Genomic DNA, 16,240 nt, shown 5'->3' on the forward strand with positions numbered 1-16,240 from the left:
GTCTCCACGTTGTAAATCACGTCCAACATGGCCGCATGGTGCTTGTTCGTTCGTCGTACCGACGTTTCACTGTTTCTTTGACCAGACAGCACAAAGTATGGGATTCAATGACCTAATGCACCCGAGAAACATTTACAGAAAATCTCCACCTGACTTCAAGGTTCTTGCTGAAAAATTTGATTACTTTCGAAAGTTTGCCAAGGAAACTAAACCTGGACGTTTCACTTTGAACTTCAAAGACCCTGAGGCACTCCGGGCTTTGACTTGTGCTTTGCTAGAAACCGACTTTGGTCTCAAACTCAGCATTCCCTTGGATCGATTGATACCCACAGTTCCTCTTCGTCTTAACTACATCTTATGGATTGAAGACCTGCTGGCATGTCTTCCTCATACTCAACGTCACGCAACGGTTCGTGGCTGTGATATTGGTAAGGACTAAATGTTGTTTTTTAAGGCCTGATTTTCAAAAAATTGTATCTGTGTATGGATTTAGTGGTGAAGCAAGTTACTCTCCACTCATTCATGTAGATCGGGTAAACCAACAGCTTTAGCACCAATGAAGCATTTGAACTTGTTTTCCAGTACACTTGTCACTTGGATTCTGAACGTTAACTGTCGCGCATTCTTATTTAAGAAGACTGCGTGACAGTTAACGTGACAGTTAACCTGGCAGTTACATTCAACTGGATGATTCAAACATCAGTAATAAGTCATGGCAAGACCAAACCAGCCTCATAACTAGCCATATCAGGTGTGTGACTTGATATTGTGGGGCTTTATCAGTAGACAGGACATCTGAATGGGAAATTGTGAAACTGTGTATATGCACAGTGATGAATGATATTGTCATGCACCATAAATATTTGTAATTACGTCAAATCAATTTGCAGATAATGAACGAGTGTATAACAATCTTCAGTTTTGTTATTTTAATTATTGTTAGGTTCAGGAGCATCCTGTATTTATCCTCTGCTGGGGGCTAAACTCAACAACTGGCATTTCTTGGCAACTGAGGTGGATGACTCATCAGCTTCTTACGCAAGAGAAAATGTAAAACAAAATGGCCTGGGAAGTAACATAAGTGGTAAGGCGAATATCCCTATTGTAATTTTATTATTATTAAAAATGCCTTTTTGCACATTTTCAGACATGTTCACTCTTTTTGTCTATTTACAAACCATTAAGGAGGCCAGGAGATTCAATGTGTATAATATTTTGGGAGACTCCCATTTATTCGGGGAGAGTTAGCTTAGATGAGTCTGTGGTCCAAATGTATCACAGCTAAACTGTTTACACATGGCTCTATTGATTACTTTAGTGAAACAGGTCACTCATGACAGTTTTCTCAAAGTACCCATTGAAGGTGAAGACACCAAAGAGTTTGATTTCTGTATGTGCAATCCACCATTCTTTGTCAGTGAATTTGAGGCTTCTCATGGTGTGGCACGTAGTGACAAACGTCCTCAGCCTAGTGGGGTGTGCACTGGAACAGAAACTGAAACGGTGACTGGAGGAGGTGAGGTGGAATTTGTCAAAGGGATTATCAAGGACAGTCTGTTTCTCAAGGAGCAGATCAGGTACAGTTTGTAACTTTGGTCTGTATGTGTAGTTCCAGAAAATATCCATACCCCCACCATGGAGGGAATGTCACGTAAGACCCCTCACCTCCTTAGAATTTTCATTTTCTAAACTCAAAAATAGCCCCCCATCCCTCCAGAATTTCCTGGGTCTTTGACCCCCCCCCCCCCCCCCACCCCTTCGGAATTTCCAGTTCCCTCCGTGTTGGGGATATGGATATTTTCTGGAACCACCCACTGGCACCCCAGTTGTTTAAAGAGGGGCCCATATGGTTAGAGGTAACTTCATGGAACTCTTGTATTCAATTGTTGTAAGAAAACAGAAATTTGACAACACAAGAGAAATTTAGAAAACATGAACTGCATGTGAGTGTTTTCAACATTTTCTAAGTGTTCTGAAATAACGTGGGTGTGTTACAACAGTGTAATACTGGCAAACTGACTTTTACAAAGGGATATTTTTTCAGTGGATGGTCACTCATTGTCTATTCAAATTACTTGATATGATCAAAATCTTTGTTTTTTATAAGATGTCACCATGACCTACTTGAAGTGTCTGTTGGGCTGTCTGTGGCTGCATGTGACAAGTATTATGGGATAGGCTTTGTTGTGAAACGTGTGCATGAAAACAGAGTGAGTTTATACTGTCTTCCACGCAGCTTTAAAAATGCAAATAAAAGAGTGCTACACGTCTTATGTCTAATGCATCTGTCATTTGTTGTAGCTGGTATACGACAATGCTGGGAAAGAAGTCAAGTCTAGCCCCCGTCCTGGCTTTTCTCACAGAAAATGATGTAGGTTTATTAACATTATTCAGAAACTTTGCATGTATATTATTGATCAATCCTGTTTTCCTATGCCGTAATAATGACAATAATGATGACAACGTTAATAATGATGGTGCCGCTGCTGATATGATGATGATGATGATGATTGCTGCTTTCATGAGTTTGGCTTCAGGTGTTGATACAGTATTTAATTAAGCTCAAGAAAGCTTTACATGTTGGAAACATGTCACACATTTGACACACATGAATTTCTAGCCCTATGATAGACAAGTAGTGCCATAATAACTTTCAGCTTGCTTGCACTGCTTTCTGATGGGTCAATCTAAATGATTTTTTTTTGCTACTTCTATGAGTATTAGCCAACATTGCCACAAATTGTACTTTGTTCAAAATGAATGATTATAGTAGACTTGAAAGTCCCAACTGGTGAGAGGCAGGCCAGTTGGCTATTTACATTGTACAAGCATGATCGAGGAGTTGAACTAGGGTCTCCCAAGGAACAACTCCAGCTTAGTGGCTAGAGCAGGAATTGAACCTCGAACCTCTACGGTACAACAAACAATCTAGGCATTCCTATTTTAGTCAGGGATTTCATTAAGGTTTTCACATGCAGGCAAAACTTTTTAAAGTGATCATTTTTTTTAAAGAAAAAAATCCTTTAGCTGATCAAACCAGGCAGGCAAAATCGTTCTTGCAGCCAGTTAATTTGTCTGTTCCCTTAATAACGAAACTCCTGATTTTAGCTAGCACATTATTTCACTTGTTGGGGAGAAAAGTTTGTGTGTTTACTCAAGAAGAAGTCTGTGGAGGATACTATCGTCTAGAAGCTTGGTATATGCCACTTTCATTATCAGCAAAATCAACCTGAGTTTAGATACATGTTGTCTCTTTCCAGCCTGTCAGCAAACTGTTTTGTTTTGTCTTTTTAGGTCAAGACTGTAACAACTACAGAGTTTTGTCAGGGCCATACAATGCGTTGGGGTGTGGCTTGGTCCTTCCTACCTGATGTCGCAGTTAAGGTGTGTTACCAGATTCTGTAGATAGATGTTGGTAGATATACCGGCAATTCCACACCTAAATAATATTAAAAATAAGCCCCAATTGTTGTGGTCGCGAATGGGCTGCTGAACTACATGTATTCTTGGTTGTCAGAAGGAGGAAGGCCTGCTATGCAAGGGTATATTACGTTTCGAGTATGACGGGCTTCTATTTAGAATGTAGTTATGTCTGAAATTCATATTAGCATATTAGCGATACACATGGTGCCTGAGGTGAAAGTCAATTAACTGTGATAATCTGTGATAATATAACGACACGAAACACAACGAGAAAGGGCGGAACGACAAACTCTGTAAACACACTGAAACGAAACTGCAAGCTGACTTTAGGGCGGATTATTCCTGCGAGAACTGTATGGTATTCATTTCGCCCATGCGCAATTCAACTGTGTTGAATGACAATAACGGAAATTGTTTCAATACTGACCAGATTTTTTTAGTGTGGGAAACCCGGCTAGTCACTTTTGGAAGAAATATCTGTAGGTGTCATGAACACGCTGCTTATTAAATTAACACAAGTGAGGTTTTTCTTATCGTTTAATCGATTCAAGGTGGTCATCTCTTGATCTGAAACTAACCAATATTATGGTAGTGTAGTCGCAACCCTGAATGCAAAAGTCCGGGGGGACTCCCCTGTGAAAACTCGGGTATGCTCGTCGGAAAATTTGAATTGACCAATCTGGGCGTCGCTCGAACTTTATTTGACCCCCAAAAGATACCACTTTAAAATGGAAACGAGAGTGGTATTTTGCAACCCTAAAAGATGCTTTGACGGCATAAAATAGTGGCAGTTCGTCCTGATAACGCTAAGTAAGATCAAAATCCGTGATTGACACCCTAAGGGAGATGACGAGCATACTCGACTTTTTTCGCGTAAGATTCCCCCCCCCCCCCCCCCCCCCCCGTGGGTGCTACAGTAAGTCTTCCAAATGCTATTAAAACTCCCTTAGGAAGACTCTTACAATAGCAGAAGGGAAGAATGACTCCTCAGCACGGAGTTTCGAAATCTCAAATCAGTATTTTTATGTTTAATATATTTCACGGGTCTCATTAATCGCTTTCAAAACGAAATTTTTTGTGCCTCGTAGTCAGGATCGCATTTCGTCCGCGGAAGAAAACGATCAGTTAATATCATTATCATTTTAAAGTCCTGTATATGGTTTCCATCAGGACTCTCCTTCAAAGCGCCGTAAACGAACGAAAAAGGCAAAGCCTCTACACTTTGTCATTCCTGATGAAGTTGCAGCCACACGCGCAGGTTGTGAGAAGAAAGCTGAGATGTCAGACAAAGTTACAGCGATAGGAAATTACGTCAGAGAGATACTGAACGAGTTAAAGGTAACGACTGTATTTGTAATTTTCTGTTGTGAAATAATGATATAATGATATAATGGTAGGTTGATATATGAGTAGTAATACCGAGATTATTAACGCCTTCGTGTATTGCAGCTGTTATCTTGTTTCAGTTCTCTTTTGAGAAAGTTCCAGCCATTTTTGTCGTCAAAAGCGAAAAGTGAAACAAAAACAAGAATAATAGTCTGTTCACTGACCCTCCATTTTTTCTTGAGTTTGAAAGGGAAAGTCGTCACGATTGCTCCTTCATGGAGATCGCACGCAATAAGAACGAGCCAAAACGCAAGGGATTGGGGCCGGGGAAAGACAAAAACAGAGGGCTCTCGCAGTCGCTCTCGGGCTCCTTACGCTGGAATAAAAATAACTCACAGAAAAGAAACCCGTCTTTTGACAGACGAGAGGAATAGCAACAACGAGAACGCGGACCGAATTCGCGCGCGAAACTCTCACGTGTGCCTGGAGACAGTGGTGCAACAAGTGACACGAGTATTGAATTGAATGCTTATCTTTCAAGCCCTCTGGTTGTCGAAAGGATGGATAGCGCTAACTAACCCACCGACACATTACTAGCCAGGGGATGGCAATATTCAGTACATGGTGGTTTATTCGGTGTGTAACGTTATCCAGCCTATCACCAAGCGGACGTGGACTAAACTCAGAAAACACACAACTCTCAGGAACTCGCTCGTGTAATGACCGTGAAGGGCCCGTCTTAAAATGATGGACCATTCTAATGAGCTGAACTTGATTTCTGTTTGGCTTCAGGTCTGGTCTGGCCTAGAGGGATAACAGTTGGTCCGTGCTGTTAGCAAATCATTGTTCTTAATTTTGTAGCTCAGATTTCATTAGCAAATGTCATTGCTAAACAAACCACCCTAACTAGGCATGCAGCTAAACACAGGAATTGCACCCTATTAAAGAGCTAACCACTTCCAAGTCAGGCCTAAGTCAAACTAACTGGAACGCTACTCAGGCTAATTGGAGTGCTGTGCAGGCTAACCAAGGTGGTATTTAGGCTAACCGGAGTACATCTTAGAGTGGTGCAATTCCTGTATCCAGCCGTAAATTTAACTAAAAGTTTGTAGGTTTTTGCTTTAAATATCTTTTTGCTTTCTCTTCTCAACCCAGGTCACTGTGAGTGAACAGGATGAAGCTGACAGATACAGAGGAATATTTACTCTTCACTGTGTGGCTTGCGAGATAACCTGGGCACATCAGAGGAGAAAACGACGGGAAAACCTCAGGCAAGGTGTCCACCAAGAAAACACAGGTGACTGTCTGCCTGCTAGTGTAGACGAAGCTGCAACACACCGTGTGGGAGACACCTCGACTGACATGGAAACACAGAAAGTGCTAGAGGACGAGAGTAAAGTAAAGACAAACCTCTCTGTAAACTTTGACGCGGAAGCGCTCACAAGTTCTGATGCACAACCAAGAGAATTGCCTGATTCTCAGGAACGCAGTTCGGCTTCTGCTAGCAATGACATACAGCAGGGCGAAAATGTTTCCAGACCTCTCTTGTCGTTTACGGTGCGAGTAGAGTCTGGTGTAGAGATAGCTTATGACTTGTCACGTGATAGTGTGGTGTTAGAGATGGTGTGGATAGAAGGACAGAACAAAAATGACTTGTATCAGTTATTCCAGTACTTTCAAAACAAGCTTTTGAAAGGTTTTTAAGTTGGCTGATTCGTTATCGAAAGTTTTATTTCCTCATTTTAGTATTCTATTTGCCAAATACCACCAAACATATCAGTAAAATTGATAAAAAGTGTCTTCGGAACAAAATGGAACAACGAGGTTGGGGAAGACGTTCGATTTTGTGCCAGGATGTCTAGAATTCAAAATTGTCATTCTGTTAAAATTTTTATATCTTCCAGTCATAACCTTTTTTTGGAGTTGTTATGTTTTAATTATCTCTTTAATGTGAGGTAATGAAGCAAGCTTAAAGCAAGCTCCAGGTCATACTTTAGAGACGCGGTGGCTTCATGGTTAGTGCGCTCGTCTCCGGATTGAGCGGTCCGGGTTCGAGCCCTAGCCGGGGACATTGAGTTGTGTTCTTGCATGGGCAAGACACTTTACTCCCACAGTGCCTCTCTGCACCTAGGTATTAAAATGAGTACCGGCGAATTCAATGCAGGGGGTAACTGCGATGGATTAGTGTCCCATCCAGGGGAAGTAGAAATACTCCGAGTCGTTTCATGCCACGGAAACCGGGATAAACTCCCACCTGATGGGCCACTTGGCTCGTATGCAGACTTTACTTTTACCTACCAGGTCATACTCATTAAAACATGATATATCTGCCGGGCACTGAGCCTTCAATCGCTCAGCAGAATGGCGTTTATAAAAATGTCCAATAAAACACAGTTCCTTGTTAGTTAGATTGGTACCTTCAATGCTCATTTTATATCTGGTTGATTGTATAGTAAGTATTGTGCCCCTATAACGAGACTGAATTCGTCAAAGTTAAAGAAGGTATGATACGATGTATCTTGACAATAATTTATTGGCTTTTTTTTTTTCAACTTTACTCTTCATAACGGGTTGTCATCTCCCTCATTCGTAACCTCTCTAGTGTTTTATGACCTTATAGATCTATGATTATGAAGAGGAATTTGTCCAATGTGAACGCATTTTTGTAGATCAGGAAAAAGATTCTAGAATACGTTCTGTAGCATGATCTGGCAGGGTTCACTTCAAACCACGGTGAAATAATAATAATAATAATAATAATAATAATAATAATAATGATAATGATAATAATAATAATAATTATTATCATTATTATTGTTATTATTGTTATAATCCGTCGCTAAACTCTACAAGAAACCTTGTAGACCTGACAAATTTGACGAAAAAAACAAAAAAACAAAACAAAACAAAAGCTAAAGACATCGATCACTACTTTATTACTTAGTCCTTGGCTACAGATAGTGCAACAGTGCAACAAACATTTTAAAGTCTCCGTCTTTCATACGCATCCATTTTTAAAATTTATTTTCTAAATATGCTGCTTTATTTAAAACAAAATTCATTGGAGTAGTGTGCAGTTTCAGGTGGGAAAGTGATAAAAAGAGTTAGCCATTGTAAGCTACTAATGAAGTTCAAGTAAATCTGACCTGTTGAAATCCTACATGATTAAAATAACCGACAAAACTCATGCCTCTGTATCAGAACGGCGAATATACCGCGGCAGGCTGTTTACGATTAACTTTTCAAACCTTATAAAGGCGTTTATAGACAGATACGTATAAGATATTATTTTACGGGCATTAAAACTCGCTGGCGTTTTGTACTGCAAAGTTTCGTAATGTTATTTTGATAATACTGGTTCACTTTGAGAAAATCAACGTGAATATGAAGTTTTAGAGCATGCTATGAAATGTCGACATACTGAGTAAGGACAGTTGACAAGCAACCTGAAAACTTTTTTTTTAATGTATAGTAGAGTTAAACGTATTTAGCTAACGATTCATTGTCGTAAATTTCTTATATATTGTAGTTAAAGAGAGCTGGTTTGTTTTGGCTGAGAACTGAGTATATGTACTACTGAGATAAAGAAGACACACAAATCACAAGCAGGGTTTTGGGAGTTAAAAGTATCGTTTTGTGGCTGAAGTATTCCGTAACAGTGCTGAATCTGTTCAGCTAAGCGTGCACAACTTTTGCCTTGACACATTCGTTATTTTCACAAGTTAATGGAGCTTCACTACACTCACAATCGTCTTCCACCATACAAGATGACTTGTAAACACGACGACACTGCAAATGAACGAAAGTACAAACGACGTAAGAAACAAATTTTGCAACACTTGGGCTGTCCAAATTATTTCAATGTGCTTTTCTTTGCATTAAAACAAAGTCAAATGCAGAGATTACAGAATAGAAGTCAAAGCAATTTTGGCTGAATCGTGGTAACGGACAGTTTCGCACACGCTAAAAGTGAAGCGGGGACAAACCCCTTCGTGTATACACACAGGACCCATGCTGTGGGGATAGTACGCAAGCTCTTGCACAACAAACGGATAGCGGTTCATTTCTTTGGAGCCGGGACAGTTTGTATGAGCAGCGTGCATTATGCAACATTGAAAATTGAAGTCATTTTGTCCCTGCTTCATGACGCCAGAATTCAAACAAACAAAACACAAAGCTAACTAAGTCAAGTACGAAAAACAGTAACTTGAGGAGGATCCCAAAACAGTTTAGATTTTTCAAACTTTAGCAGGGAAAATTTGAGAATGTCTCGGCATCCTCCCGTTCGTTTTATGTGCTGACTGACCAACGCAGAGAATTTTAGTTCAAAACGAAGTTGAACAAAAGCCAGGCTTGCTACTCAACCTCCAACTGAATGTAGTCTTCTTGAACCGCTTTGGTTTCAGTCAACGCAATTAAGCTTTCTACCAGTAAAACCTTGATTCTCTAAGACAAAAAATAGCTCAAAATTGAACGTCGTTTTGTAAATTCGCATTAAACTGACGCGATTTGCCGAAATATTTTCAACGAAAACGCCTTTAGCATTTTAAGAGCACCATAATCTCTGTCACAGGGAGAGAAATAAACTAGCTCCACCTACTTAAACGTCGTTTTGTAAGTTTGCCCTAAACGTTGCAGCCATTTTCTGAAATATTTTGGCCGAAAATTCCGTCAAAATTTTGAGCGCTCCTGACAAGCTAGACAACATTCAAAAAAAATGATACTGATTTTTTTGACCCGTATCTTTCTGTTCTGGCATATAGAATCTAACTTACTGGCAACTTCCTCCAGATGATGTCCCAGAAGCTTTTCTCTTTGCACTTTAGAAAGTAGTTACAAATCAGTGGCGAGTTGTGATGGTTCAGGCATGCGCAGTCGCTGTCCTCATTGCATGTCGTGCCACGGACTGTAGTACACTGGAAACAACAAAAAATAAAAAATAAAAATAAACTTAAAGAAAATATTTCAGGAAATGTCAGGAAAGCCCGAAAGATGTCGAGTGAATAGATAATACTCGCACTTTTTAATTTCTTCAATGAATGCAATTGCAGTTGAAAAGGATCTAAAATAATTCACTTCAACGCAAAGAAATGGATGCGAATGCTTAAAAAGACATTTCCAGCACAAACGAAATCCGACAACAAATTCCATGCATGGTTACATGACTTCTGCGGAGATTTTCCTGTTTTCGTCTAATTTTCGTCTTAAGTTCAATAAGTTAGGAAAAGTAATTTTCGATGCCTGCTGTTAATTAATAAGCATCTCCAACGCGGTATGTTGCTAAGAGGAGATTAAAAAAAAACTTCCAACTCACTTTTTGTCGATGACGAGCGTGGTGTTTGGCTTCTGTCACGATCAGAACCATCACCCATAGCACAAGTAAAGATTTTTTCAACATCGCCATCGCTAAACGGTTTTTTGGAAAGCAATTAAAGTTAGCAAAACATTCAGCCTGCTATATATAATTTCACCACTCTAAGGAGCAAATTTCCAGAAGGTTCTTACTTAGCAATATACGCGTATATGAATATCACATTATCATTTATAAAATATCTGAGATGCTGTGCGCATTACGACTGAGCTAGAACTATTTTATAAATAGTCGTTTTATGATATAAATAGCCCTCGCCTTGTAACTGCTGACGTACGCTCCTGCCAGTTGGCCGGGGATGGCTCTTGGAATATTTGTTTCGACGCCAGGCAAGGGTTTGGTTTCAGCAAATTTCCGCTATAATCATGCTGTGGCCAATTTTGCAACATTTGAATAACAAATGCTGTGCTCACAAAAAGCCCCTGGGGGTTATATGGGGAGGCTGTGCCCGAAAAAGGGGGACCATTTTCAGACTGGAGATATATGCTATAGTACACCGGAATTTCAAAAGTTTAAGGCAGTGTCTGTAGATAACCCTTTCAAAATATCTCGCACAGATGTACCTAACGGCTAATACATCAAAGTGTTTGGGAATCACTTCCTAGTACAAAGAAGGATGAATTTCTACATGGTAGAGTTTCCATAAAAGTTTAAGGATTCGGACGTCGGGGCGGTGCCTCCCTGTATAAAACTTTGTTGTGTTCCCCCTGGGAGTAAAGTCTGACCAACGTCCTTATATACCATTGACATGCACGGGGAACTCGTATCAGTCAGAAAAAAACTGATTTATCGACGGACCCCATAGTCAATACAGACATTATTATGGTGGCACGCGCCGGATTAAGTGATTTATGAGATAAGAAGAGATTTGCGTATGGTGAGATAAACCAATATGTAGACGAGGTTTATCTGCTTATAAAATCAGTTGGTATTTCCTAGTGAAAATTCTGGGTAGTTTTAGTTTCAGCGCTGCTCCTTGCTAAAACCAGAACTAGTCTACTGTAGACATACGACTGAAATGCACTGATGATAGGACCCTTCAAACAAGATATTCAGGTCACTTGCGGAATGAACCTAATTTTAGACTTCACTTTAGTTTGTGCACAGACAAGTGTTCTTGAAAACGTGGCACGTGTATTGCTTCTTAATTACATGAAGGCAGTAATTGAAAAGAAAAAAAAGTGGGATTTCGGAAATGTGGCCTACATTAAGTTGTGCCTAACCTCTTGTGCTAAATTTAAACTTGGCAAATAGACTCAGTAATATAGCGTTTAGGAATACTTAAAAATTAATTATTCTCACGGAAATGAGGTTTTACACGGAAAATACATCTGCCTTGCGAAGAAACTTACTATACAGTTTATTTGCTCGCCACGTTTGTTTAATTTCTTCTTAACAAGATGCCAATACAATAACGAAATCTTGTTATTCAGTCTTTTCAACATCTTATGTCTTGCTGAGCGCCGGACAAGAATTCAACTTCTTAGACATCATAAGGAGTATTAACCAAAGTGATTCGAGATTAGGACAATAAAAACCGGCTTACAAAGCAGCTTTAAATAATTACAAAGTTTATTGGTTCCTGCGTTTATGGAGAAAAGCGAAGTGGAGTTCCCTCTCCATTCTTCCAGCACCCTCCGGCCACATTTACTCATCTACTGCCGGGTTTGATCACGAATTAGTGATCCTGTTTCCAGGAGACATCGTGGAAAACAACAACAACTACCTCTTAATGCAGAAGTTACCACCTATTCCTAAAACTCCGTTTTGTTGAAAGGTTTTTTTTCTGGCTTATTTATGCGAAAAGGGGCAGGAACGAGGAATGAGAGGCGGGGGGGGGGGGGGGGGGTGGGATTTTAGAAAGGTGGAATTTTTCGTTTCAAATATGGTTGGTATAAATATTTGGAAAAAAATTGTGCCTAAGCAATTTTAGGTGCTACAAAAAGGATGTTTATAATCGGAAGAAATGATATCGCTAAGTAAATTAACTTAAGCCACGAACGCACTGCGTACTACATGATGACAGTTCAGTCATAACAGGATTACTTTAAGATGGAACTTAATGGGTAAATCCAAATATTTCCTCTTCGCCTGATTTCTGTCAGGGTCAATGCCAAAGGTAAAAAGTCTAAACTCACGGAGATAATCATTGGTCAGTTTGATCCAAAAATTCGAATGAAGAAACTTCATACTCGAGTTTTCAGTCAAGCCGAGCCAGTCACCCTTGACATACAGTACGTCCTTGAATCTTGCCCTCCCACCGCTCGCTCAGATTTAAAAGACTTTAAATTTGTAATGCCGTTAATAAGCCTGAAACATTTCCTCTATTCTTCGACCACCCCCCACCCCATTAATTGTGTGCATTTTTGTTTTATCTACTGTTGAGTTTGATCGCGAGTCAGCCAGTAATCCATTTGTTTTTCATTTAGATATCGTTAAAAGAGAAAAACGTCTTGATGCAGAAAGTGCTACCAGTCTTTAGTTTCCATCATTCGAAGGCGTGAAACATTTCCCCTTGCTTTTGAAAAAGAGACTTTTCAAAAGTGATAAGCCGCTTAGAAAAAGGAAAAGGAAATATGTGAGTATTATAACGCCTAGTGTACTTATTTTTTAAGCATAAAGTGTCTGTAAATTATCGACACAGCTTATCGTAAAACCAGCTGTTTCCTCATTATCTCTGTCGATTATATATAACTATGCAATATATTAGACATCCCGTTGTACTCTGTGCGTAATCTGGTTACAGGAAAGTGCGTCATTGACCTGCAATCAGGCGTTCTTTTTTTGGCGAACGAGGAAAGGGAAAAAGAACGCCTGATCGCAGTTTAGTGCGTCATGGGGCAAATTGGCGCTGATAACAAAATACATCGACAAAAACATCAAAAACAATCCAAATCCACAAAATAGGAAAAAAAACCGAACAAGAACTAAAACAAATCAAAACATTTCATAATAAACCCTAGCTGTTCTTATATTTTTTCAAAAAGGTTTTTCTCGTGAACTTGTTTTCGGAAGGTCTTGGTATTAGGGCCGGAGACATCCCTTTACGTTTCAAAAATATTTGGCTTTACATTTGAAAGTGATGTTGCTGATGACAACAAGTTAGGGAACGTTCTAACCACAGCGGTATCAGGCTCGAAACAAGTTCTGTTATGGTTAAATGAACATCCAAATATCCCTTAGCAAATACAGAACAAGGTCTTCAAATGGCAGCTTAAAACTGGAGGAAGTTATATTTATCTCTGAGGGCTAAATCGAAATAAAAAATCACAAGCATTTTTTTTTGGGTGGGGCGGGGTGGAGGGAGGGATATTTTGGGGGAAATTTCGCGTCTGAAGTTTAGAGGGCTCATTTTTTGGGGGGGGGGGAGGGGAGTAGCTTACTTTCGGAATTTGCGTAAGAAGTAACTTGAACTAGCAGCTTGGTGTAGTTAGAGTGAAAACGCCGCATGCTTCCATATTTAGTCAAAAGATATTCTTCCTCCGAGTTGCTCTGAGTCTTGGTAGACAGGAAAAACCTTGCATACGGCGGCTGCGCCCGCAGTACTAGCGGCAGTTAAAACATAGCTGTCCTACCGAAACGACACGAACAACGACACGATGATAGCCTTTTTCTTCGAAGCTAACAAAAATAAAGGCAATGCTAAAGCTGCTTTGGCCTCTTCTAATAGTTAACTTGAGAATTCTGGGTTTAAATTGACGAGGAACAGCATATTTTTTTCAAAATAAGACAGCTATTACCTTACCTGGCGACACTCGACGAACTACGAGCGAGTTGCCAAGCATGACGGACGCGGGCGACCCAGTTTTGGCGCCAAATTGGAAGCTTGGAGACACAAAATGTCTCATATTTTTCACTTTTTACAATCAGATATGGTTTTGAGATTTCTAAATCCTTTTTCGTGAATATTTAATGCCATCTCCAGTAAGAAAAGTTGCCTGATTTCAATGCTATTCCTGTTAACTTACATTTCAGGCGCGCCAGCCGTATGCAAGAAAGAGCTGAACGGGAAAATACAAGCTGTTTTCTTTTCCATGTGTTCGACCTTCGTTTGCTAAAGACGCAGAAACGTTAGATTTGCAACTGACTGTGTGTTTGGTTGAATCACTTACCGCACAGGACTTTCGGTTGAGAGTGATGCGCATGCGCCCAAGTCGAGTACAACGGGCGTCGACTCTGAATGATCCTGAGTTAACTGAAGGACCTGACTATTGTGCGTGGACTATATATTCGTGTTATAAAATCGTCGGAGACCACCGGCTGGGTCTTTATATATAGTCAGTCAATTTGATCCTTTGCCGGCGGGCGAAATATCTGACAAGCTGAGGTCATTAGTTCTCATTAAAAAGCCGCAAGGGAGGTCGAACAGTTTTATCAGATACTAAATGCCACAGTTGCAAAAGAATTCAACTACAGGGCAATACAGCTTGGGAAGTGTTGTGATGCAACTATTGATCTTTAAGGCTCATTTCTTTAGACGATTTTTGGCGCAGTTTTTTCTTGGCCTTGCGATGTCTGAGACACTGGTCGCGCTACTATTGCAACTCCAAATCGCGCGTGTAAGCCAGCCTAGATTTGCAGGCCGATTTTGTCATGATGTCATCGTGATAACACTGGAGATTTTGACCTTACGACTAAACCATCACCTCTACCTCGGTTATAGATCATAATGCGGTATCTGTACATGCCCTGAAAAACCTCTTTCCTTTTATCGCATTGCATACAAATTCTGGCGAGATTGCGTTCAAATTAGTCTGAAATTGCAACAAGTTGCAATCTTTGCGCCGCAAAAATTGCAGCGGAACTCGTGACAAAAATTATACCACACTGATCATCTGTGCAGGTGGTCATTTAGGAAGATTAAAAGAAGTCTAAAATTAGTAAAGGAGGATTGGAAAGCAGCTGCATTCGATAACGGATAATTGAATGTTTTTGATCGAACCTAACCAAATAACGTTGTAACATTTAACAGGTACCGCTTGTAAACAACTTCCCACAAACTTGTCGTTTTGTGTATGCAGTTATCGCAAACGTTAACGCTTATGTTAGATCGCCCATATCGTGCAGACTATAAAAATGAAAGCCCTTTAGCGAATGGAACTGAGAGTTCCAACTTTGAGCTTTACAGTCTCACTGCCCAGGCTTATGTCAGACGACGCCCATAAAGAGGGCGGAATCCCACAAAAACATTAAAAATAGTAAGTCATTGCAAAATACCGTAACTAAATTACACGCAAAACAGATAACTTTCGTGCCCATGTTGGTGGCCATCAAACGCCATTTTGGTCCCGTTTAGGATACGGATTTGTCGCAAAAGTCCCGTAAAAGGCTTGCGGGGTGTCTTAAAGTTAACGTAGGGGGGCGCCATCCTACCGAAATAGCATAACCCAGGTTTAAAGTAAAAGCCTCAAAGGAGAACGCCGCCCACTTCACTCTATAACTCATCTACTAGAGCACTATTTCTCCCTGCGGGTAAAATATGATGGTTTTTGTCCTCGTAGGACGTAGAATTCTCAAGTCTTTCGATCATCCAACATTACAGTACTAATTAAGTTTTCCAGCTATTTTTAAATACCCCAGAAACCCCCTGAAATATCTGATACATACGTAACCGCTCTCCTCTCATTAACATAGAACCGCCCACTTTCTATTTATCCTATTTTACGCCATCGTTTTCCGACTCCGGGTTAAACTCGACAATACGTACTTAAGTCAGTGGCAACTGAAAAATGGGGAAGGTGGAATTTCCTTTTACGTGAGTTGAAGGTGGGTGACAAACTAAACCAAACACACAACCGCCAAAAGTTCCTCTTCGTCTTACGACTGATACATGCAATGTCAAATTCAGTGTAGGATGACATCTGCGCAAAGATTCTCAATTTATCTCCCTAGAGTAGTTCAAGACTTATTTTTAAATCTTTTGCCTTTCTTATCGATACTGTCTGTAGTCAAAATTTTTGAGGTTTGGATCAAAAGAGCGGGCGTCAAGAAAAGGTTTTCAGGGCAGGATTATGAAAACGATAAGAAAATCTTTTGCCACCCACCTGAGTTCTAGAACAAATCAACAACGCACTGTTTGGGAAAGAAAATAAATCATCCTTTGTAAGAGATGAAACTGAT

At 40.1% G+C, this 16,240-nt stretch overlaps 2 protein-coding genes across 2 annotated transcripts; one reads left to right on the plus strand and one right to left on the minus strand.

The window, feature by feature from the left end:
• On the plus strand, positions 1–7,153 carry LOC110041659 (RNA N(6)-adenosine-methyltransferase mettl16-like). The gene is made up of 7 exons (XM_089279709.1): positions 1–428; positions 944–1,084; positions 1,319–1,577; positions 2,302–2,371; positions 3,295–3,384; positions 4,594–4,761; positions 5,905–7,153. Exons 1-7 carry the CDS (start codon positions 98–100, stop codon positions 6,451–6,453), a joined length of 1,608 nt encoding a protein of 535 aa, XP_089135835.1. The 5' UTR covers positions 1–97; the 3' UTR covers positions 6,454–7,153.
• Positions 7,154–7,662: 509 nt separating this feature from the next.
• On the minus strand, positions 7,663–10,275 carry LOC110041791 (uncharacterized). Its single transcript, XM_020747123.2, has 3 exons — positions 10,064–10,275; positions 9,525–9,665; positions 7,663–8,538 (listed from the first exon to the last, which is right to left on the minus strand). The coding sequence occupies exons 1-3, from the start codon at positions 10,151–10,153 to the stop codon at positions 8,425–8,427; spliced, it is 345 nt and encodes a 114-aa protein (XP_020602782.1). The 5' UTR covers positions 10,154–10,275; the 3' UTR covers positions 7,663–8,424.
• Between the last annotated feature and the right edge of the window lie 5,965 nt (positions 10,276–16,240).

Source organism: Orbicella faveolata, unplaced genomic scaffold (genome assembly GCF_042242905.1).
Source record: "Orbicella faveolata isolate gen_17 unplaced genomic scaffold, um_ofav_v1 contig_47, whole genome shotgun sequence".
NCBI classification, from domain to species: domain Eukaryota; kingdom Metazoa; phylum Cnidaria; class Anthozoa; order Scleractinia; family Merulinidae; genus Orbicella; species Orbicella faveolata.